The sequence below is a fragment of the Rattus norvegicus genome, chromosome 8 (assembly GCF_021556685.1).
Source record: "Rattus norvegicus strain SHRSP/BbbUtx chromosome 8, alternate assembly SHRSP_T2T, whole genome shotgun sequence".
Taxonomy (NCBI): Eukaryota; Metazoa; Chordata; class Mammalia; order Rodentia; family Muridae; genus Rattus; species Rattus norvegicus.
Genome location: NC_141541.1, coordinates 86909493 through 86935079, shown reverse-complemented (window position 1 = coordinate 86935079; position 25587 = coordinate 86909493). Strand labels below are relative to the sequence as shown.

The following is a 25587-nucleotide window of genomic DNA, read 5'->3' as shown; positions in this document are numbered from 1 at the left end:
GGCCCATAGGGTGGGCATGGCTGTGTCACACCTAAAATCAACACCTTGGGCAGAAGGAGGCTGGAAAACCTGAAGTTATAACTAGGGCTTTATAAGAGGACTGAGAATAAACCACCCCTCCCCCCGAAACAAAAATCCCAATACTATCTCCTTAAGAAAAAAACCAAACAAAATGGCTAACAGTAACAACAGCCAAGGCTTATTGGAAGCCTTGGACATCTGTACAGTTGAGGAGATCAAGTTGTCAATTGTAAGTGACCCTGCTTCACTTCACATAGGACCAAAACAAAACGAAAAAACAACCCAACAAGAACAACAAACAAGCAAACAAAAACCCCCAACAAGACAAAAAGCAAAACAAACAAAAAACAGGGATTGAATCGTCAAACTGTATTTTATCCCCAGAGCCAGCATCCTGAGAGGCTGGATTTGAGTCCTAAGACTCTGTCTTCCATTATTGCCAGCATTCTCAGACCGGGAGGGAAAACGAAGGCAGGCAGACAACAGTCTTGCCCTTCTGGTCAGGTAGCAGGTCTTATCTTTGTGAGTTATGGTGGAGATTTCTCTATACCTTACTCTGTGGAAAGGCAGTGTTCTCAGACGCCAAGGCCATGTCAGCCAGTCTTCCTCTTGAGCCAGGCTAACAAAACAAACCATTAGCAGTGAGTCCTCCCTACAGCAGGAAGCAGAATGTAGTCTTATAATGCAGGGTGTGTTGTGTCCCCATCGCAATCCTTCTGTGGGTTGGCATTTCTCTATTTTGGGTATTTCAATACAAAGTTTTTCTGTGTAGCCTCGGCTGTACTGGAGCTCTATAGAGGACTGTGCTCAGGACAGAGCTCAGCCTGCTTCTGCCTCCTGAATGCTGGAATTAAAGACAGCCACCACCACCACCCAGCAAGTGTTGTATTTCTGTGTTATATATTAAATATATATGTATATATGTGGATTGATGTCTATAAACAGGTGAGGGCAGGAACAAGATAAGGCAAGGCCTGTGATTGGGCAGTGAAAAAGAAAGTTGGGGGAGAGAAAAGAGGAGAAAAAACTAAGGCAGAGGAGGATAAGGATGAACCAGCCCTGTTGTGGCTTTAATAGCCACAGGTAGCTATGACTGTCTTATAAGGGATGGGTTATTACAGGACAATTTGTCTTATCTAGGCAGACAGTTTATATCAATGTCAGTTGGCTCTGAGTTTATTGTGTGGATGTTTTGTGGAGTGAGAATTTACTGATATAAATCTGATTTGATTAATAGATTACAAGCCTCTAGAGTTTTGATTTTACCGGGTTGCTGGGAATGTGAGCAGAGTCTGAAGCAAGAGAGCCTTGAGGTAGGCAGTTTCTGTATGGGACTGGTGTGGCAGCGACCTACCTTGGTAACTAGATGGGACTAGCCATGGCAGCGAGATTGCCACAGGGCCCAGGGAGTAGCTGGCAATAGTGTGGGATGGAAATTGGAAACTTAAGAGAGTGGAGACATTTTGAGAGCTCTGGGCCAAATATCTGCTGAGTTTGGCTGACTGAGATGAAAATACCACGCAGATGCCATGTGGCCCGATGGTACTGGCAATAGCGTGGGTTGGTGTTTCATTTCTCAAAACTTCTTACCACACACACACACACACACACACACACACACACACACACACACACACACACACAATGTGAGGGCCATAGGAAATGCTTTGCTCCTTGGATGGATGAAAACAGTAAGGTAACTTCTTGCCAAGGTCCAGTTCTCCCGGACCTCTCTGAAGGGAGGTTGACTGAAGCAACTGTCAGCCTCTTCAGAAGGGAGGGCTCTGCCTTTTAGTATGCTCTAGCCTGACAGGAATCATGTTCTAGGATTTGTGAAATTACATCAGTGCTAAGGGTAACAAGGAGCCTGATGGTTAGTACTCAGCAAGTGAATGCCTGGCATTGGACCTGGGAGGAAAGAGCCCTGGAAGTTACCTCTGCGTGAACCTTAAGAGAGAAAGCAGAACGCCACCTGCTGGAGACCTAGGAAATAAAGGAAGTGCAGCCTGACGGGTGGGGAGAGGGGGCGAGGGGAGGTGTAGGCCTGTGTGTATGGTCCCCAGACCTTCCAGAGAGATGGTAGAAACTAAGAGATTGGGACAGAAAGTGATTTGCTAGCGGTCCAGCACCAACCAAGCAGTTTCCTTTTATCCCTGACTCCCAGCTGGGCTCTCAATCTGGATCCCGATTCCTCGTGGCCCTCTTTCCCACCTCTTCGCTGTTTTTATGGATTGATTTACTGCTAATCCATTTCTTGTTTTCTGTACTGAGCACAGAATCCAGGGCCTCCCACATGTTAAGCACCCACTGTACCACGGCGCTAGACTTGAGTGTGTGCTGTGTCATCTCTGCTGGAGCTGTGTTTGTAGGTAGAAAACGAAAGTAATGTTACTAAAAAACATATTGGGGATTTGAAGGAACGTTTTCAGGCAAGAGTTCAGGACACTGTTTACATGGAGAAATTTAAACCAATAACTTGTTTGCTAAATAAATATCTATAGATCCCCCACACACACCTTTCCAAGAGTGTCTATAAGGCAGTATTAGGATTTGAAAGTGAGAATTTTCCAGAGATGGTGGCGGAAGCACGCGCGCACGGACACATACAAATAAATAAAAAATAAATGTTAAATAAAGCATGATTTGTGATGTAGTATTGGGGTATATCAATGATTTTTATTAATATACTAAATTAATCTGTACAAAGAAAGAAGGAAGTATATGCAGCATTCAAGGCTTCTAGCTCGCTCTCGCTCTCGCTCTCGCTCTCGCTCTCGCTCTCGCTCTCGCTCTCGCTCTCGCTCTCGCTCTCGCTCTCGCTCTCGCTCTCGCTCTCGCTCTCGCTCTCGCTCTCGCTCTCGCTCTCGCTCTCGCTCTCGCTCTCGCTCTCGCTCTCGCTCTCGCTCTCGCTCTCTTTTGCAGGTGAGGGGACTTGAGACAGGGTTTCTCTGTTTAGCTCTGGCTGTCCTGGAACTCACACTGTAGGACAGGCTGGCCTTGAACTCAGAGATCTCCCGGTTTCCTATCTCTTGCCCTGGGTGCTAGGATTAAAGCCATACACCACTACATCTAGTTTAGCTTGTGCTCTTAAAGCACAAGATTTTATTTCATGCAAAACTGGTGTGGGATTCAAGACCTTGTACCCAGGAATGATACTGTGATAGAGAGAGAGAAAAAAGTATCACTGAAAACGAACTGAATAGGGGTGGGGGGCGGGGGAGTCGAGGCTTGTGAACTTGAGGGGAGTGGGAATGGAAGGGAAGAGCTGGGCTACACGCTGCTTTTCTTTGATAGGGTCTCATTTGGTAGCCCATACTGGCCTTGAACTCAGTTTGTAGTCCTGGCTGCTGCTGAATGAGCCGCTTCTTGGGCCTCAGACTCTCACACGCTGGGATTTCAGGGCCACGCCACCAACGTGAATTCTTCTCTGGTTTTTGAGACAGCAGTAGTTTTATTTTTGTTTTTTGTTTTTTTTTAAATACATTTTAAATTTTAAAAAAAATTTATTTACTTTTATGTCTATGAGTACTCTGTCTGCATGCACACCTGCAGGGCAGAAGAGGGCATCAGATCACATTATAGATGGTTGTGAGCCACCATGTTGTTGGTGAGAATTGAACTCAGGACCTCTGGAAGAACAGCCAGTGCCCTTAACTGCTAAGCCATCTCTCCAGCTCCTTTATCTGGGTTTTTGTATAATAATGCACCATAAAATAAGTTTGAGAACCTTTCTTTCCTTCCTGTTTCATGGAACACTTTGGATAATATAGGGGTCGAATCTTTGCAGTTCTGGTAGAATTCTGCAGTGAATACCTTTGTTTCCAGGCACAGTTCACTGAAGAGACTTTTACTTTCTTAAATTTATTTATTTTCATTTTATGTACATTGGTGTTCTGCTTAGGTGTGTGTGTGAGGGTGTCAGATCCCCTGGAACCAGACTTACACACAGTTGTGAGCTGCCATCTGGGTGCTAGGAATTGAACCAGGGTCCTTTGGAAGAACAGCCAATAGTCTTAACCACTGAGCCATCTCTCCCCCTATTATTAATTATTATTATTATTGTTGTTGTTGTTGTTGTTATTGCTTCAATCTTGTTGCTGACTTTTCTTTCTTTCTTTCTTTCTTTCTTTCTTTCTTTCTTTCTTTCTTTTTTTTTCAGAGCTGGGGACCGAACCCAGAGCCTTGCACTTGCTAGGCAAGCGCTCTACCACTGAGCTAAATCCCCAAACCCTGTTGCTGACTGTCTTAATTAGAGTTTCCATTGTTGTGAAGAGACACCATGACCAAGACAATTCTTTTTTTCTTTCTTTTTAAGGATTTGTCTATTTATTTTCTGAGTATACTATCTTCAGACACACCAGAAGATGGCATCAGATCCCATTACAGATGGTTGTGAGCCACCATGTGGTTGCCGGGAACTGAACTCAGGACCTCTGGAAGAGCAGTCAGTGCTCTTAACCACTGAGCCATCTCTCCAGCCAGACCAAGGCAACTCTTATAAGGACAACATTAAATTAGGGTAGGCTTATAGGTTCTGAGGTTCAGTCCATTATCGTCATGGCGGGAAGCATGGCAGCATCCAAGCAGGCATGGCATTGGAGGAGTTGAAAGAGTTCTACACCTTCATCCAAAGGAGTCCAGGAGCAGACTGTGTTCCAGGTATCTAGGAGGAGGATCTCAAAGCCCACTCCAACAGTGACACACTTCCTCCAACAAGGCCATGTCTTCTAATAGTCCTACTCCCTGGGCCAAGCATATTCAAATTACCACACTGGTGATGGATCAATTTAAACACTTTCTTTCACCTGGTGGTAATGGCACATGTCCTTAATTCCAGTACCAGGGAGGCAGAGGCAGGCAAATTTCTGTGTTCAAGGCTAGCCTGGTCTACAAAGTGAGTTCTAGGACAGCTGTTACACAGAGAAACCCTCTCAAACAAACCAAACCAAACCAACACACAAACCTTTTTTCTGAGACAGGATTTCTCTGTCTCCGTGAATTTGGTTTGTTCAGTTTTGATATGTAGCTTTATTCTATCCTGGTCAGATAGAATACGAAGGTTATTTCAATTTGCAACATTTGTGGAGACAGTGTTGGAGAAATGTCTGTGGGCTGCTGGGAAGAATTTAGTCTCCTATGTAGTTATTATCAGATTGACAGGAAGGAGTAAAACAGAATTGATCCTGGGGGTTTGAACATGATGGACTGTCAACGTATAGTGCGTTGGGGGCCCTGGGTATGGTCGCAAACCACCAGGACACAGGGGGTGCAGAGCAAAGGCAGAAGCAACTGCATGCAGTTGCAAGCTTTATTAATCCTTATATAGATATGAATATGCATTACTACAATTTCCATTTTGGCAACATACCATAAGATTCCCACGATACCAGGAACAACTGAGGCAAGGCTAAACAAAGAAATATGACTGAACAAAGATTTCTCAAAATATTCCCATAACAAATCACCCCTCTTCTTATTATCGAAATATACCCGCTCTTATCAAGACAGCATGAGAACCGCTTCCACAGAAACAGGACCCAGCAGAACATAATTTAAGGCCAAGTGAGAAAAACATTTTTTCTCAAGGCCAGCCCCTACTTGCACCTGTCACCAGTCCTTACTTGTTCCTGCCTGGGAGCTGCATCTCTATGTCTAAACAATGGCCATCACCATCCACGGAAACAAGTGAGGGGTTCAGACTGAGTGGGCAGAGGTAGGGAGAAGCTCCTAGGGTGAAGATAGCAACAGGGGATTAAAGGTAATAGAGCATTTGCACATCTGGAGATGTTGATACTGCACTTGGAATGCTAAAATCCAGTGGTTATTTGGGAAATTGGATAGTAGAGAAGCAGTCTCCAACTCGAATCTCAACAAAAATGATCTAGGTGTCACGGTAGAGTAGTTCAGCGGGATGGGTGGGGGCCTACACTGGATTTCTGATGAAGTCCAAAAACCTACTCACGCTGCCTTCCTGGACTGTGTGTACAGGAGCACACATGTGTGAGTGAGAGAGAGAGTGTTTGCATGGATGGGTGCATGTCCACATCTGCTGCTGAGATCCAAGTGCCGCATGCATGAATCCACCTTGTGCAGAGGCCGTTCTATTCGTAGACTGCAGCAGAACCAGGTCAACTCGTGCATGCACAGAAGCTGGGCTAGACATGAGGTGTGACCACAGTCACAGGCTGGTGTATGGGGATAGGGGAGGTGGGTGGTGGCTGGAGACACTCCTCTGGAATCGGTTTTCTTACTGTGAAACTCTAATTCTTTTCAAAACTGCGAAGACTGGCCTTTAAAACTGCTGGGGGATGGGTTAGAGGTGGAGACACTCAAACAGCTTCTGAAGGAAGAAGAGGGAGGTGGTGAAAGAAACACAAGCCCCGCAGGTCGCTATAGGGTGGCAAACTCCTCCTGAGGCACATGCTCGCCTGGCAGAGTCAAGCATGTGCCAGCTTAACAGAGCGCCCATGGTCCATGAGCTACCTCAGGCTTGAAATCATTGACCTGTAACTTCAGGAATGATGTTACAGGTTTGACATGTTTTTCCCTACACGCAGAGACCTGTGACAATCCTTTGGGAGAAGGGCAGACATAGCTGTGACCACAGGAGGCCACTCAAGAGGCTGTAATGACACTAACCCTGAACTTCCACTAGCCTTTCCCCCTGCCCCTTCTACAACACGCCCAGAATTTTCTCTTTTTACTCTGAGATCTGTGTGTCCTGTCATTCTTTTACAAACACACTGTCCACAGACTGCTTGGGACAGTCATAGGCACTGCATCTGACTTTTGGTGACATTCAGTGATGCTCAGCCTTTAATAAAGAGTGAAAGTCACACATCCAGGGCTATATAGTAAGACCCTATCTCAAAAATAAAAGTCACAACTGTGCAGGGATTCTCTAATTTGTTAGATGTGCTGTAAAACAGCCAAGTTTCTAAGACCACACTCCAGCAAGCGTCTGGTGTTTTCCAAGCTTGGCTTCAGCCTTTCCCTTTAAGGCCCCACATTAACTTTGATACTTTAACCTCTTGCTTCACTGTACTGACCAGTCTTCACTTCAACAGATGGGGTATCGCAACTAAACCAAGGTTTAGTTATTGAAGGCCCCCAGATGCTAATGACCTGTACTTTGACTGTCAGTGCCTTTTAAAATTTGACACATTGTTTGCTTAGGATTGCATTCCTGACTAATAAATATTTATCTAGACTTAACTCTTTCTTTCTGGTGAAATTCTGCCTGGAGAGACTCTTCCAGAGCTTTAAGCACTCCCTTGACCCCATGACCTGTTGACTCCTACTCTAGGGGCCCAGAGGCTGAGGTGCGTGCAGTCTGTGGACATGCTCAACTCCTCTCTGTCATGCACACTATACACACAGTTATCCTAACGATAGCTTCCCGGAGGAATCGCTGCTGTGTCGCACACATTTACACCTCACACTAGCAGCGTTAGGAGCTCCACTGTACCCCTGAAGCACTGGGCTCAGAGATAAGGGGGTGAGTGAGAGTTAGTGAGCACTTGAGACAGTGACCTCAGAGATCCGGGCTCTTCACGCACAGTCACGGACTGTAGCAGCAGGAGACACCGAGCCAGGTGAACCGACGCACAGCAAAGCTAATCCCGCGCTGCGCTGACTTCTCTTTCCATTTGATTTTTGTGGTGCAGGCAGTTGAAGTTCTGGCCTCACACAGCTCTGTCACCGGGCTGTTTCCCCAGCCCTCGGTTTCAACCTTAGCTTGTTGTTGTTGTTGTGTGTGTGTTTATGCATTTTAGTTGCTTTTACATGCAGGTTCTCATAGAGACAGAAGAGGGCGTTAGATTCCATGAGCTGGAATTACAGACAGTTGTGAGCCTCCTGGGAGCCAACCTCTCATCCTCTGGAGCAGTGATCTCTCTGGCCCTCATCGGAACCATTGTGTGTTTTTACTCTGGGGACAGGAGTTGCAGTGCATTTGTAGGTGCCTGGAACGCCTTATGTAGATCAGGTTGGCCCTGAGTTGGCCCCTTCTGCTTCTCCAAGGCTGAGATTACAGGCCTGGGTCACTGTTGGGCAACAGTCTCCTTCCATCTGGAGAGAGAGCTCAGCAGAGAAGGGCATTGTCCCAGCCGAGGGCTCAGGTTCTTTGTGCAGCACCTGCATAGTATCTGACGCCCGCCTCTGACCTGTGTGACCAGGCACGTGCTGGTGTACAGCATACATGCAGGCAAACCACTGGTTTTGAAGTCGTTTTATATGAATTAAAACAAAGAAGAAAGAAAGAAAAGGAAGGAAAGGAAGAAAGAAAGGCAGAAGTCTGGGATCCGGAATAAGAAATAAATATAGGGGTTGGGGATTTAGCTCAGTGGTAGAGTGCTTGCCTAGCAAGCGCAAGGCCCTGGATTCGGTCCCCAGCTCCGAAAAAAAGAAAAAAGAAAAAAGAAGAAGAAGAAGAAAAAGAAAAAAGAAAAATAAAAAAAAGAAATAAATATAAACCTAGAATAGCTTTACTAAAGAAAGTCTCTAGGAAGACTCAGAATACTTCTTATAGCATACGATGCTGGGAAATCCTATGTTGAGGGAGAAACAGCATTAATTTACCTTATTTTTCACACACACACACACACACACACACACACACACACACACACACACACACATTCAATCAAGTTATCTGGAAATAACAAGGAGGGCCTGGCTTAGCCCAGTTGGTCATTCTTCAGTGTTCAGTCACAGGGTCCTTTGAGAGAGGTGATGAGGGATCAGAAGGTAAGGAGACACATACATTTGAAATGGGGAAGTCTCACATAAGCTATTTCTTATGCCAAAAACTTTATTAAAGAAGTGCACCAGGGGTTGGGGATTTAGCTCAGTGGTAGAGCGCTTGCCTAGCAAGCGCAAGGCCCTGGGTTCAGTCCCCAGCTCCGAAAAAAAGAAAAAAAAAAAGAAAAAAAACCAACCAACCAACCAAACAAACAAAAAAACAGAAGTGCACCCATGGGGGGGGGGCACCCTCTCAGAGGCAAAGGGGAGGGAATATTGGGGGAACATTTGGGATGTAAACAATTAAAAAAAACCTAATTAAAAGAAAAGAAGTGCATCCATGTTATTTATTAGGTTTAGGGGAGAAAGAGGACAAAGATATCAGAAACAATCGTGTAATGGGACAAAGTCAGCAGGAGGCTAATCACACAAGGTTGCACAAAGGAAACAGATGGGGTATCGCAAGAGCATTTCAGAGGGAGTACACAGCGGCCTTGGGACTGATAACTCCAGTCTCTTCATGGAAAAAGCCAAGTACCCAGGAACCAAAACTTTAATTCCTTCAAGGCCAGGTCTTCATCCCCGAACTGGCATCTACAAGTCCACTCCTTAGCAAGGACACAGAACTAGCTTCTTTTTCGTCTTAGTGTTCAGTATCAAAGACTTCGTCTGGGCGGGAGAGATAGCTCAGTGGTTAAGAACACCGACTGCTCTTCCAGAGGTCCTGAGTTCAAATCCCAGCAACCACATGGTGGCTCACAACCATCTGTAATGGGATCTGATGCCCTCTTCTGGTGTGTCTGAAGACAGATACAGTGTACCTATAATAAATAAATAAATAAATGAATAAATAAATAAATAAATCTTTAAAAAAAAAAGACTCTGTCTTGACTCACTTAGGTTAAAAGCTTTGATTTATCTGTAAAAAGGGATCTGAGTGCTGCATTTTCAAATATGGGCTTTTCAAGCCCATTTAAAGATCACCCTGAGCCTTTTATCTCAGCACTGGGAGGCAGAGGCAGGCCCATCTGACTTTAAGGCCAGCCTATTCTACACAGTGAGTTCCAGGACAGCCAGGCTTACACTGAGAAACACCATCTAAAAAAAAAAAATACAATTAAAATCCTTCTGAAGCTTCCAGATTAGTCTACTCTCAGCCAGGACCAAGATACATTCAAAAACATGGCTAACAACCTTTAAAAGCACACATGTTTTTCCCCTTTGTACAAACTCTTAAGGAACAGAGAGAAACAGCCTCAAAGTGGTGTGACAAAGGGGTCTTGGGGTCTACATTAACCTTCACACTGGGAACGGTATCTGAGGAGTCTATGTCTTTGAACTTGTTTGTCTTGTCTACTATTGGACTCTGCCCCCAACCCCTTGGGAGCATTCCAGAACAGGCTGTACCACCAAGGGTCACTCCCAGCCCCAGGAAACTTTTCTAGAACCCAAGTAATTTGAAAGAACACATTTGAAGGACACATTAAGTTTTTGTTACAAGTAAAGTCCAGGAGTTGCACCAAAGAACTTTGACATTTGTTAGTTTGGTGGTGGGCACATGACAAATCACCAGACTGTCCTTTCTACACTGCACACAGGGACACATGTCCAACACTAATGGGGAGTTGGTAGCATGTTCATCATGGCCTCTCTCTGTGCTGCACACCTGGCCAGCTGTGGGAACTTGGAACCGAGCCCTGGAGAAGTCTTCACTCAGGGCTTCAGCTCAGGGCTCCACACCGTCTGCACAGGGAGACTGCCTCTGATGGAGGCAGTGCAGCATGCACAGAGGATGGAGAGGAGGAGGGCCAGCTGAAGGAACATGAGTGTAGAGCCTGGGTGGCAGAGAAAGGCTAAAGTGCAGGCAGGCTTGAAGAACAGGGACTCAGCGTGACCACAGGCAAATGGCACAGACTGGGCATGCAGCAGAGGACTTTCTTCCTTTCCAGGTGGGACAACACACTCAGCTTTGGGGCAGCAGCAGTCCTCAGATAAAAAGAGGCCAGCCCTGCTCACTGACAGGGTCGTCAGGCATGTTGCATGTATCCCTGAGGCCAGCCAGATCACTAGGTAATGATTAATAACCAAGACCCGTGAACCGACCACTGTAACTAAGATCAGGACTCAGCATGTGGGTGTGAGTGGAGCCATCGGTGATGACCTTGTTGTGGATAAGAGCTCTGGGTCTGAACTTGTCAGAAAGGATCAGTAATTCTCACGAGCTTGGAAATGGCATTGCTAATGGTGACAAAGCAACTTTCGCACAGGAGTAACTGCAGGGACTCACAGGCTGCACTGAGACCTAGAGCAGGCTGGACAGTATGGATGGTCATCCAGATAACGTTAAGTGTGACTTGTGAAATTCCTTTCTGCCCTTGGGCTCTTGATTTTTTTAATCAAAACAGGACAAAGATTAGAACTGATATCATGCTATTGCAGGATTTCAAGATTTTAACATGCTTACTCAGACAAAATAAGCAGGGGACAGTGTGACTAGTATTTCAACTGAGTCTTGAATTTGAGACAATGCATTAATTCTGTAATTTAAGACTACTTCAAACGCCATCCTCCAAATTCAGCAGTTTAAAGTCACGCTTTGTTACGATAGTGGAGGGTTCTGTGGGTTGACTCAGGTAAGGAAGGTCATACTTTTTAAGACTCTCAAGCTGATTTCCCTTCTGTCCTTTCCTTCCTTCCTATTCAGTGACTCCACCTGTGTGTGTGTGTGTGTGTGTGAGAGAGAGAGAGAGAGTGAGAGAGAGAGAGAGAGGGAGAGAGAGAGAGAGAGAGAGAGAGAGAGGACAGTGATGAGGAGTTTCTGTAGAGTTGTTTATACAAGCATGTATGCGGGTTATTTACAGGATCAGAGGAACCTTGTCAGGGACTATATTAGAGGATTCTAGATTTTCAAGAAGGGGTGGGGCTTCATGAACTCCTCCCCCTGGTTTGTCAGATTTCGAGTCTATCACGAAAGTCTGAAATCTTGGACTCTATGGGTGTCTGTGGGAGGGGCTGTTCCCTATTGGTCCCCACACCCTGGGTAAGAATTGTCACAGTATTAAAGTGGCGTGCACACTCCTCTGGAGCTGGAGTTGGGAGCTGAGTGGAGAAGAAGCCACGATTCTCGCTAGGTCAGTACTCTCTTTTACAACCCGGGTGACCTGTTCTCAGGTCTGCATGACTGGAGAATGGGTTTTCAGTGTTTTATTTACTCAGCATGCACTGTTGTATAAAATAGCTGGATTTATTATGTGATTTTTACTCCTGTATATAATAGACTTTGATCATATTCACTCCCATTATCAATGATTTACCTGTATTTGGTTCCGGTTCACATGAACTGCTTCGAGACTGAACGTCCAGTAGTGTCCATATCTCCTCCTCTATTCCTTCTTTCAGTCCTCCCCCTCCCTCCTCCATGCTCCCTCCCGTCTCCCTTCCTTCTCTCCTGTCCTTTATTCTTCCCTTCATCTGTTCCACTCCTCCTCTCCTGCTCCTCTTTCTTCTCCTTCTGCTTCTCTGTCCCCTCCTTCCTGCTCCTCCTTCAGTGTCACTGAGACAACGGGTGGGGTTTAATGTATTTTGCAAAGGAGTCTAAGTGCATGGGATTCAGGATAGTGAGCAGTGGACCTGGTTTGTCCTCTCAGGCAAAATGAAGACCAATAATGTCCTTCTCTTGAATTGCGTTGGCCAATCCCACAGAACTTAAAAACTTAAATTCACACTCTCTCTCTCCTGGGCCACCCTCCCAAAACCCATTCCCAGTTTGGTGTTCCGTTTCTGTCATTTGGATTCTCATTGCTTTGACAATTCTGTTGATAGAGCAGAGTGGCAGGTTTCACACTTAGGATTTGTTACTTTATTACTAGTTTATTATCTAGATACCCAGCACAGTTTGTGTGTTCAGATGGTGAGCCCGAGAAAGCAAGAGGGGAAGAGAGTGCGACTCTTGAACTACCTGAGGATGGTGGGCTGATTGTTCCATCACATACCAGAGCAAAGGCCGCCTACTCATTTCCTTCAGCAACTAAGAAGTACGTAAGAAGATACAGCAGGAGGAAATCAGTCGGTGGAAGAACCGGGCTGATTCCAAGCTCCGACACTAAGCAGTTAGGTGGCCAATCCTGTGCTGAGGTTCAAGGCGCCCACAAACACGGACCAGGCTAGAGGACTCTTAGGAAGCCTGCAGCTCTGAATCAGGGAGGTTAAAGAGAGCCACACAGCTCAGCACGGATGTCATGTACAGGACACATGTCCCCAAGAAGGCCACAAGGCCTGATCAAGGCTGTGCGATGACCGCACCGTGGGGAGGATGGAGCGAAGGACTTCCCTGAGACCCTCAGCACCTCAGAGCCCTGTGACGTCCCCCAGACTGAAGCTGTCCAGGGCAAACTATCGCTCACGGGAAAAGGTGAAGAAAAGCAAACAGAAAAGAACGGAGCTTTACAATGTGCAGCAGGCAGGTGTTAAACACCCATGAGGAGCAGCTGTAAGGTGATGGCGGGGAGGCCAACATCTGATGGGGAAGGATAGTGCTAAGGCCTGGTGATGGTGACCCAGCAGGCAGAGGCCACCTCTCTAGAGGATCTGAAGTCCTCTAACCTTTGCAGCCACTGAACACGCAGACACACACACACACACACACACACACACACACACACACACACGCACACCACATAAATAAAAATAGAATTCTTTAAAAGACAGACTCTGAACTTCCTACCATATCACGAGTGAAAGACTCTGCACACGGCCCATGATGTTGTTACAGTCACTGAGCAGCAGGGACCCAGTGTGTCCGCCCACTGTGCAGGAACTCAGGTGTAATCGCCAGCCTTTCCTCCTCATGCGCTGGACGGGCTTCAGTCTTTCCTCCTCCTGTAAACTTGCAAGGACAACAGCTCCGCACCAAGGAACTTTGTGATTAAACAAAGCTCAGTGACCTCCAGGCGCGATGTGGTGTCCACCATAGGATGTTCCCTCCCTTGAGATGTGAGGCTGACACATGGGCCACTCTCCTTCTGCACAGTGAATCACTGTTCAGTCTCAGTGAGGAACAGAGCAGCAGCAAGAGACACCCCTTCTGCTGCAGGCACAGCCCGGGTGACACAAAGCCAACTGAAGCTCCTGAACCGAGTGGTCCAGGGGACAGGGAACTGGGGAGGGACTGTGCCTCGGCCCCCCTGGGATGGCTCTGCTTTCCAAGGCCCAACAGCTCCCAGGTTTTTAATCACTGTAGGATCCAGGCAACTCTCTTCATGTCCTCAAGGTGGAGGCCAATGGCCAGCTGAGACTTGTTTGGAGCAGTTGCAGGTCAGTTGTCATCAATGGGTGAGAAGTTAAGCTACAAAGCTCTCCCTAGGCTCCCTGCAAGCCTACCATGGAGGGGGCAGACTGCCCTTCTCTAGTGTGCCTTACTCAACACACTCCATAGCACAGGCTCCCCGACTGATCTCTGCCCTTTCTCTCCTAGACAGTGAAGCACAGTTGCTGCTATGTCTGGGAAGCCAGTGCTTCACTACTTCAATGCCCGGGGCAGAATGGAGTGCATCCGGTGGCTCCTGGCTGCAGCAGGAGTGGAGGTAGGTGGTGCAAAGTTCTTCTGCAGCTGGACCTCAGTCCACTTTAAAATCCTCCTCTAAGCTGGGAGACTCCACGCCAGGAGAAGCGTGGGAAGTGTGACTTAACCGGTAATTGTCTTGTACTAAAAAGGAGATGGATTGATTTGAAATAGTGAAATTTGACTGTGCTTTCCATGAAGAGTGGATTCACAATTAGAAGCCCTTTTCAGGAGAAAAAATTCAAATATTTACTTGATTAACCATTTATTTGAGATTGATCAAATTAAACACTGAGACGTGGACACAGGAACTTGAATATTTGTTATTAGGTGATACTAACTGATTATTGCAGATCTCTGCTATGATGTTGTGGTTTTAGGACTGCCACTGTTCTTTCAAAATGAGTGTGTATGTTTGGAGATTCATGCTGATGTGTTGTGGTAGGACTGTGTGACACTGCCTGTCTGTCTGTCATTACAGTCAGCCTCAGAGGAGATGGGCACAGAGATGAACAGGGTGGACTGCAGCTGGGGATTGACACATGTATTTGGATCTTGTAGTTTTACACAGAGAACCTGATGATTCCATGATAAAGATGGTTTAAAGGGATGGAGACTGAAGTGATGGCTCAGTGGTTAGACTCCCATACTGCTCTTGCAGAGGACTGGTGCAGGCTGCTCACAAACACCTGTCACTCCAACCCCAGAGGGGTCCCATGCCTTTGACCATCATGGGCGATTGAGCAAACATGGGCATGCACACGCACACACAGACGCACACACCTTTCCACGTACAGTATAAAAAGCATTACAAGGGATAAACTATACTAGAAAAGCTAAGTGGAATTAAATTTAAAACACCCTCCACAAAGGAGAGGCCTGACACAAAAGGATGTAACAATGGACCTGTCAAAACAGAACAATACTCAGCCATCAGTTTCTCAGGACTATCAAATACCATACAGGGGGCTGTCAGGAGGACATGAGTGGTGAATAAGAATGAGCTCGCATCCTCAGACGCCTCCATGCCTATGAGCTTCAGCGTTCAGTGTGAGTGGCCCAAGTGAGGAGGACAGCAGCATTCAGTGGTTAAATGTTTTCCTTTCAAGCTTTTGAGCAGAAAATGCTGGTAGGCTTTGGTGCTGCCCTCTAGGGGCGCCACTGGGAAGAACACCTCCCGTTCACACCAGGGTAGCTCAGCAGTTGGGAATGCCTGGGGATGAAGTAGTGGAGTCTGCTAGCGGGAGATCTTGTCCAGGGATAGGAGCAGAATGGGAGGCTTAAAGGATGGAGTGGAATCTTGTGAAGGCTGCTGGTGTCCTCCCTCAGTGTCATGGCAACGTATTTACGTCGGCTGTGGAATTGCACTTTCTCCGTTCCTGAATGAACAGACTTCAGCTGGATCCGTTCTGAATGAAGGAGAGCATAAGAACTGAGACATTGCAGACAAGCCGTCCCCGGGAGGGAGAAGGTTTTAAATAAACACATAATTGGGTGCCAGAGTCTATATGCCAGCTTTGTGGCTCCGGGATATGTGCTAAGCCACTGGGGTTCTGAGTTCAGCACAAGAGGAAAGTGGGGATGGGTCCATGTGCACAGAAGCCCTCCTCTCCTGAGTCCCACAGTGACTGAGAAGGCACTGGGCGGGGCTGTTAGAGACCCTGCCTTAAACCTTCCAGATTCGGTGTTACCTGCAGGCTGGCCACTGACTTCAATCTCTCCATCAACCTCACCCCCACCAAGCCATCACAATTCAGCCCCCCTCTGTGATGCCGACAGTCACCGCTCCCTGTACCTCTCTGAGTGCAGTGAAGCTGCTGACACTTCTCATTCCCTTGCCTATCAACCCAGTCCTGTGGGGTTATGGAACCGTTAGGAAACTGTCTCGCCAAGCAAGGTAGAAGCCAACTTTCCACCTTGTAAGGCTAAAATGTCTTTTCAAACTATGGAAGGAAAGGAAAGGAGTTAAGGGGGAGACGACTCAGTAGGCCAAGGCAAAGTGGCACAACTGAGTTTGCAACCTCGGAACCCATGTGGAAACACAAATTGTTTTGTCTTGTAATGTGTTCTGGTGTGTGTGTGTGTGCATGTGTATTTGTGTGTGTGCCTCCACAAAGAAAACATGTACATACATATACACAAAAATAAATGTATATTGAGAATATAAACAGAAGGTGGGCGGAGGTTGGGTATGTCCTCAATCCCATTACGTGGGAGACAGGGGCGGGAGTATCTCTGTGAGTTCAAAGCCAGCCTGATCTATAGAGTGAGTTCCAAGACAGCTACTGCTACACAGAAAGACCCTGGTTTAAAAAACCAAACCAAACCAAATCAAACAAACCAGAAGTCCCATGCTGTAGGGAGCTTAGAGCAGAGGCCAGAAATACAGCTCAACACTTCAGAGTGCTTACTTGCTTTGCAGAGAAGCCAGATTTGGTTCCCAGCACAATGTGTTGTCACTCAGAATTGCCTCTAACTGTAGATCTAGGGGGAACTGTAGTCCCTGAATTCTGCTGCCTCTGTTTTCTGTGGAATCTGTTCTAATTTTTCACAAATAAGCACACACACACACACACACACACACACACAGACACACACGCATGCACACATTTAAAGATAATACAAATAAGGAGTTTGGATCTGGCTTGAACACTGTGCAATGACATTGAAGTCACCAGTGTACCTGCTATGGGCATGTCTCACCTGTCCCTCAATCCAAACTTGTCAACAGCAAGGACCTGCACATCTATTTTGAAACATCAGAGGGGAGGAGTCGACCCAATGATTTTAGAATTATTTGTAGATATCATTCCCCAAACTGCAGAAAAGTTTCATGCATTGTATATTGATGGAAAAGGCATCTGATTCACAACCGGGAAATCTCTCAATTGCATCATTAAGACATTTGTGATTCTGGGCTCAGACTTCTCAAATGAGGTTAGGGTATGTGGCAACCACTTATATGTAAAACTTTGAAGAGGAGAAACTTCATTATTAGCATGATCAATAGGGATTATTACTGAGCGTGGTAAATTCAAGTGTCAATGCAACTGGGTTTCCAGTTTTGTTTTTTAAGATTTATTTATTTTATGTATGTGAGTACACGGTCTCTGTCTTCAGACACACGGGAAGAGGGCATTGAATCTCATTACAGATGGTTGTGAGCCACCATGTGGTTGCTGGGAACTGAACTCAGGACCTCTGGAAGAGCAGTCGGTGCTCTTAACCATGAAACACCCAACCCTGGATTTCTAGGTCTTGATGACAACAGTTATAAGCCTTCCTTATAAAACATGGTGTTTGGTCAAAGAATTAAAGGATTGTGTATGGCAAGGATGCCTGGAAATGAAAGGATAAAGGGTGCAAAACCTCTCAATTGTGTATTACTGCAGGACATGCAGTCATTACAGTGACTGGCTTTTCCTCAGAGATAGTGACAGTCACCCAGATTTCCAATAATGATGTATATATAAATTCTATTTCAAAACTGTATTTTTGAAGAAGACCCAGAAATTCCTATTCTGTTCTCACTGGAGGTAATAAGTTTTCCTGAGACCCAAAACCTCAGCAGTCAAAAGTCCCAGTGCTACTCAGACAGTGAAATCACTCCATTCTTGGGATCTAAGTATTGAGTCAGGGAGGAAGAAAACTGCTAGAAGGAGCAGCTTGATTATACTCAATGCCCTCCTGTCGATGGATCTGATCTGAATCTCCACGTGGCCATGATCACACTCCTTTGTATCTACTGGAGGTTTTAACTTCTGCAGATGAAGTTCCTGACAAGGACCTCTCAAGTTCAAATGATACACAATCCTACAATAACAGAATGAGCCAATGAGCATGCTTTTATTTTTCTGCTTTCAGTTTGATGAGAAGTTTATACAAAGTCCAGAAGACTTGGAAAAGCTAAAGAAAGGTAACACCAAGTGTCCGTATGTCCTCAGTGAGGTGCCTCAGAGGAGCCTGTCTGAAGGCGATGTTGGTGGGCGGTGGGTGGGAATAGTCCGAATGGCAGAGAGGTATAATGTAGGTGGTGGGGCTCCTTGAGAGACCTGAAATGGGACCAGTGGTGGGGTCAGATGCCTTCAATGATTTGTCTGGGGACTCATGAATATTTTCTCATTATTTCTGCATCAGAGTGAGCTAGTTCACTCAGGCTCACTCACTCCTCTGCGTTTTACCCACACTGCCCATCAACCACACACACACGTGACCAGGGATTAAACCATGGGTGGAGAAACAGCTGGGATGGTTTCCTTGGGCATTTTTATTATAGCTGCTGCTGAGTTACTATTCCCTGACAGACACAGCCTGGAGGACCACAAGCCGGCTCACTGCATAGGAAACTGACTTAGGACATCCTGATGCCATGAACATAAGTAGACTTCCAAACTCCCTACTTAGCTCTGTGGCATGGTGGCCCTCGGCCGGCCCTCCTCACCTCCTGAATGTACCCAGGGATGTGAACATAAAAACATACATGAGAGATACAACATGTATGTGAGTAGGAAGTGAAGGGGAGTGAGAGATGCTCAAAGGAGGATGAGGTGGGTGAGACAGAGAGGAAACAGAGGCTAAAATAAACAAGATTCCACTTGAAAGACGGGCAGCCACTCCTTACCTTTCTTCTGCATGTTCAGACACTTCAACACTGTTCTGCTCCCGAGAAGTGAGACTTGGACACTTGACAGACCTTTCCCCTTCATCCTTTCACAGACGGGAATTTGATGTTTGACCAAGTGCCCATGGTGGAGATTGACGGGATGAAGCTGGCACAGACCAGAGCCATTCTCAACTACATCGCCACCAAATATGACCTCTATGGGAAGGACATGAAGGAGAGAGCCCTGTACGATGTGTTTCCTGTTGTTACCTCAGTGGGAAACAAGGGAAGGATTTGGGTCCCTCCTTCAGTGAGCAAGAGAGTGGCAGAGTTTGTGTCCAGGAGCAGGCTGGTTCTGGGCACAAACACTCGGGCCAAGTATGGTAGCATCTGTGGAGGGGAGGGAAGGTGGGGTGGGCTCAGGTGAGTGTGGCTACAGCAGAGGATGATGCCCCCAGCACAGCACAGGGACCCAGATGCAAATGTGAGTGGCCTTGGTAGAATCATGACTTCAGGTGCTCAAGCTTCAGTGACTGGACCACGGCCACCTGAAGCTTTTAATTCAGGACTAAAGCAGCCAGGCTGATGGCATCTACCATCCACAGTGGGAGCCACGCCCTGTGTGAGAGTATCAGTTGTTTCAAGAGCTAAATGTGGTATTAGCCAGCAACAAAGATTTGGTTTTAACAGTGTTCCCATAGAAATATTTCTAGCAGCATCATTTACTGGTTACATCAGTCAAGATATTCAGTAATAGATGAGAGAGGAGCATAGGTTCTAATTTATCCATGAAAACAGCTGGTGCGGTAAGGGGGGCCAGAACAAAGATAAAGATCAAGTGTTGTGTTAGGTAAAGGAAGCAGGCCCGGGCCACATGGTCCAGGGTTGAATTCACGGGAAATGTTCCTGTGCTTAGCTTGGAGAAGAAGGAAGTGGATCAGTCTTTCCTGGAGACTGCATTACACTGGGCCAGGTTCAGGGATGGGAGTCACCAAAACCTTCTAAGATTGGAGAATGTTGTTTTCAGAATTCTGCAGAAGCACTAAGATAGAATGTGGATGACCCTGATGGCGTGTGAATACGTCATGATGAATCTGTTTTCCAAAAAGAATTGTAGAAAGTATAGTTTGGAACAAGGGAACACACGTGTCTTGTGATGTGCTGTGGTTTAATTAAATAAAGAAATTGAGACTTCTTGACAAATGTTAACCAGCCCAGATCTGGCAGCAGCATGTGGAGATGATACAGATGTGCTTCATGAGAAATAGGTGGAGAACTTCTAACACGGACCAATAATGACTCTGGGCTGTACAGATGAGCAGAGACGCTTCTGGTGGCTGAACCAGGGGCTCTGTGTTGAGCTTACAGGGGGTGCAGCTTGTTAGCCCTGAGCATCTCAGCATGCTTGATGCTTGTTGAGAACAAACTATGTCAAAGAGATATGGGTAGGTAGGTGGAGAGAGAGAGAGAGAGAGAGAGAGAGAGAGAGAGAGAGAGAGAGAGAGAGAACAAGCCTGTTGTAAATTGATGGTTATCTTCTGAGATAACATCAATGATCTTATGACTGCACTGGTAGATGGGCCAGTGATATTTCTTTGTGCTTTAGTTGGGCCATATGTGCATAATAAAAAATTTTTTTAAAAAATTGGGAGGAGTGGAAAGAGGAGGAGAAACAGTAGTCTGGATACAATGTATGAGGGAAGAATTTTTTTTTTAATTCTAAAATTGTACCAGGTCCAACAAGATGTTCATGGGGGAAGTTAATGTATCTGTTAAGTATAAAAGATAATGACCCACTGGGGCAAATATGTTTGTAACCACCTTTTAGTGTAAATTTCTCAGGTTTTTAGATTAAAATGTAAAATAGGAAACTCTTGACAATTTGGATAATTTTGTCTTTCAGGATTGACATGTACACCGAAGGCATTTTAGATCTGACTGAAATGATTATGCAATTGGTAATATGTCCCCCAGACCAAAAAGAAGCCAAGACCGCCTTGGCAAAAGACAGGACCAAAAACCGGTACTTGCCTGCCTTTGAAAAGGTAAGTAGGCTCCTTGAAGTATGGGGACACTGAGTCCCCAGGACAAGAGAAAGGCAGAGGCTGGGAGACAAAGGTTCTGCAACACTGGCCTTCACTTCCATGGGCCTGCTGTGCAGCTCCCTGCCCCACAGGGCAGGGCACTGTAACAGTGGCCTGGGAAGGAGCACTGCATGCTCATGCCAATCTAGCACCCAGCATTCAGCAGGGTTCATGGCCACACCCAGCACTGGGCCTGTGGAAGGCTGAGCCACCCCAGAGAAGGACCGAGATCCTACAGAATGCAGTGGGCTTCCCTTCTAGAGAAAACTGCAGAAAACAACAGATGGGGAAAACTTTCTGTCAGGTTACAGAGGGAGGCCTGAGAGCAGCTGCCTGTCAGGAGAATATGATAGCACTTCAAAGACAGAGGGGAAATATCTGAACAAGGACAGGGATGGAGGGTGGAGAGGAGGAGGTTGATGAACAAATGTAAAGGAAAATTGACCTGCAGGACTTGGGGTCTCATCTTAAGAGAAAAGCCACACCCACTCAGCAAATGAAGTCGGTGCACATGCAGTGCCTCTCACACTCAGGGCTTCTCTTTGGAGGTGAGCCAAGAGCACTTCAGAAGTACTTAAACTTCGGCCAAGTTAAAGAGCCAGAACTATGAGGGTAAAGGCATTTTACAGATTCCTGAGAGACCTTGTTTAGTGCTCTGGAGGAGGTGGGACCTAGGAGAACGGAGTCCATAAATGAGGTGAGCTAAAGTCTCATGCAATGGACAACTTTCTTCAGAGCATCAGACAACTTTTACTCTGAGGGTTAAGATGAGTCACATGAGCAAAGTCTACAATCACAAAAGCAAGCCACATGTGCTGGCCAAGTGACAGAACCATGTTTTCCCATATGGATGTATAAATAAATAACAATAGCCAGCTGTGATGAGTAATCTGAGTTAAACTCACTCCTGCCCACTACAGCTGGGCGGGACACAAAACATAATCCAGGAACAAATTTGATGTTTTTGAAATAACTGAGGTCATAAGACATTGGTTTCTTCCAGTTTTCTTACAAGCACTCAGACATCTCCTCACATGACGCCCTCCTTGGACCTGACTTGAAAACCCATTTCTGATCAAGCCAGCTCAGTCAGTCAACAGGGTCTAGAGGGGAGGGGTGAGGATTAAAGAAAGACAATTAGGTAACACTTAGTATGACTCCAGTCAGTTCAGAGGCCGAAGCGGGTTTACTTTTCCCAGTCTGCTTTTATACCATTCTAGGTACATGAAAGTATAGGGTCAGTTTCTAGATCAAAGACCAAGTAGTCAAGGAACAAACAAAACATAGACAAAGCAGTCAGACAAGGCTGTAAACAAAGTCCTGTGGCAGGAGTCTCTAGGGCTGTGTCAGGATGACCATGACAAAAGGAATACAACACATTCCTCCGCTGTATTTATCTTGAGCCTTGTATTAACTCAACGTTAATATTCTTATCGGATCTACTCCCTTTTCCTCCTAGCCCAGTGTAAACATATTCTTGTCAATCTCCTTGACGATGCTTGATCAAGGACTCCCCATAGATTTCATAAATTATTACCTTATTTTTTTTTTATTAACTTGAGTATTTCTTATATACATTTCAAGTGTTATTCCCTTTCCCGGTTTCCGGGCAAAATCCCCCTCCCCCCTCCCCTTCCTTATGGGTGTTCCCCTCCCAACCTTCCCCCCATTGCCGCCCTCCCCCCATAGTCTAGTTCACTGGGGGTTCAGTCTTAGCAGGACCCAGGGCTTCCCCTTCCACTGGTGCTCTTACTAGGATATTCATTGCTACCTATGGGGTCAGAGTCCAGGGTCAGTCCATATATAGTCTTTAGGTAGTGGCTTAGTCCCTGGAAGCTCTGGTTGCTTGACATTGTTGTACTTTTGGGGTCTCGAGCCCCTTCAAGCTCTTCCAGTTCTTTCTCTGATTCCTTCAACGGGGGACCTATTCTCAGTTCAGTGGTTTGCTGCTGGCATTCGCCTCTGTATTTGCTGTATTCTGGCTGTGTCTCTCAGGAGCGATCTACATCCGGCTCCTGTCGGTCTGCACTTCTTTGCTTCATCCATCTTGTCTGACTGGGTGGCTGTATATGTATGGGCCACATGTGGGGCAGGCTCTGATTGGGTGTTCCTTCAGTCTCTGTTTTAATTTTTGCCTCTCCCTTCCCTGCCAAGGGTATTCTTTTTCCTCATTTAAAGAAGGAGTGAAGCATACACATTTTGATCATCCGTCTTGAGTTTCGTTTGTTCTAGGGATCTAGGGTAATTCAAGCATTTGGGCTAATAGCCACTTATCAATGAGTGCATACCATATATGTCTTTCTGTGATTGGGTTAGCTCACTCAGGATGATATTTTCCAGTTCCAACCATTTGCCTACGAATTTCATAAACTCGTTGTTTTTGATAGCTGAGTAATATTCCATTGTGTAGATGTACCACATTTTCTGTATCCATTCCTCTGTTGAAGGGCATCTCGGTTCTTTCCATTTTCTGGCTATTATAAATAAGGCTGCGATGAACATAGTGGAGCACGTGTCTCTTTTATATGTTGAGGCATCTTTTGGGTATATGCCCAAGAGAGGTATAGCTGGATCCTCAGGCAGTTCAATGTCCAATTTTCTGAGGAACCTCCAGACTGATTTCCAGAATTATTACCTTATTTTTTAATCCATTCACTCAAAGTTCATTCACTGCTGCCTCTGCTTTGTGGAAGCAGGGAGGGTTTTAGAACCATCGGATCCTCGTGGTCCTCTGAAGCCTGTGGTGCTGACAGTCTCATACGACACACTGTCTAGCCATCACAGCTGAAATCGTCTCTATGAGATTCATGAACTCCGTGTACACAGAACCCTGGATGCTTACTTTTGTTTTTGAATGGGGTTAATTATAATTATTTTCTCTGTACACATGAACAATTTACAAGCCTTTCAATGGATCTTTATTTGAAGCTGAGTAGAGGTAGTGTCACCTTGAGAGACGTGGGGAGAGTGAGGGCCCCGGCCCGACTGTTTCTGTTCATAATCAGTCTCCTTTATTTTTGCAGGTGTTGAAGAGCCATGGCCAAGACTACCTTGTAGGTAACAGGCTGACCCGGGTAGACATCCACCTGCTGGAACTTCTCCTCTATGTTGAAGAGTTTGATGCCAGCCTTCTGACCTCTTTCCCTCTGCTGAAGGTGAGACCACCTCAGAGAGGCAGCCACACACATGCCTCTGACAGTACAATGGTGGGCCCATGGGCTGAGGTCCCAGCCCCTGGTCTGCAAACTGAGCTCCTAGACCCTCAGGTTGAGGCTTAAAAGTAGTCTTTATGTGTGGAGACTTGAGGATGGTATCCCAGGGAGAATATTTTGCCTTTTGTAATGAAAAAGATGCAGGACCCCAAAGCTCTCTCCTTGGACCCCTGTTGCGGGCAGGCTGCTTCTGGCCTCAATTTCATTTACAATCTTGTGTGTTTTTGTGTCTGTCTTTGCTCACTCAGTGTCTGAGCAGGCCTCTGTCGTGTTGATCCCCTTCCCTCAGCTCTGTCTCCTGCTCTCTCTAATCTGCGTTCCTCTCCACACCCCCTCATGCTGTCCCCACCCCCACCCCTGTGACCCCCATCTTAGTGTCCCAGTGTGAAAACTGGCCGAGTTGCTTCTGGTTAGACTTGGACATTTCCTGTCTCCATTTGCCCTGTTCAGTTTTTCCATGTCTTCCTTTGTCTTTGGTTCTCTGTCCTTTCACACCCCAGAGACAGTGCCACAGAGACAGATCCACAGGGTGTGTCTAGTGAAGATGGCAATTGGATGCCAAAGGAGTTCTTAAGACAAATGGGGCTGAGCTATGGTTTCCCGCTCGTGGTTTTTCATGCTTCTCATGTCTACACTGGAGCGGTTTGCAAGCGTGCAGTTGATGGTGCTCTGGGAGGTGCTCGAATTCCCCGGGTTGTGCACATGAGTACTACCAGCTCTCAAGCTGTGGTTTCTGGATTACAGGCCTTCAAGAGCAGAATCAGCAGCCTCCCCAATGTGAAGAAGTTCCTGCAGCCTGGCAGTCAGAGAAAGCTTCCCGTGGATGCAAAACAAATCGAAGAAGCAAGGAAGATTTTCAAGTTTTAGCGGAGCTGCACTGTCCAATTTCTTTATGTTTTGCAAAAAATGAGAAGCAATTGTTGATCCTAGGTATTTTTGAAATAATAAACACGAAAAAATACTCTATGTAACTAGTATTTGAAGTGTGATCTGGGGGAGGGGGACTGGTGAGATGGCTCAGTGGTAAAGAGCACTGGCTGCTCCTCCAGAGGTCCTAAGTTCAATTCCCAGCAACCACATGGTGGCTCACAACCATCTGTAATGGGATCCGATGTCCTCTTCTGGTGTGTCTGAAAACAGCTACAGGGTACTCATACAAAATAAAATAAATACATTTTTAAAAAGACTTAAAAAAAAAAAGAAGTGTGATCTGGGATTCCTTGTGTTGCATCTAAGGATGGCAATCTAAAATCCCTTCAAGGAAAAGCAAGCTAGTCTGAGTGATAACCCCATCCCAAGCCATCCAGAAAGGCCCATGGTCAGGCCCAGGAGGAAGCGTCAATCTTGTATTATCCTGACAATCCA

General features: G+C 46.1%; 1 protein-coding gene across 2 annotated transcripts; it reads left to right on the top strand.

The window, feature by feature from the left end:
* The first annotated feature begins 11819 nt into the window (after window positions 1-11819).
* Gsta2 (glutathione S-transferase alpha 2) lies at window positions 11820-25421 on the top strand. Of its 2 annotated transcripts, none has more exon segments than NM_017013.5 (7): window positions 11820-11894; window positions 14237-14345; window positions 18188-18239; window positions 19040-19172; window positions 20830-20971; window positions 24034-24165; window positions 24967-25421. In NM_017013.5, coding segments are annotated over 6 exon segments (669 nt in total). In that variant the 5' UTR covers window positions 11820-11894; window positions 14237-14258; the 3' UTR covers window positions 25090-25421.
* Window positions 25422-25587: the final 166 nt, after the last annotated feature.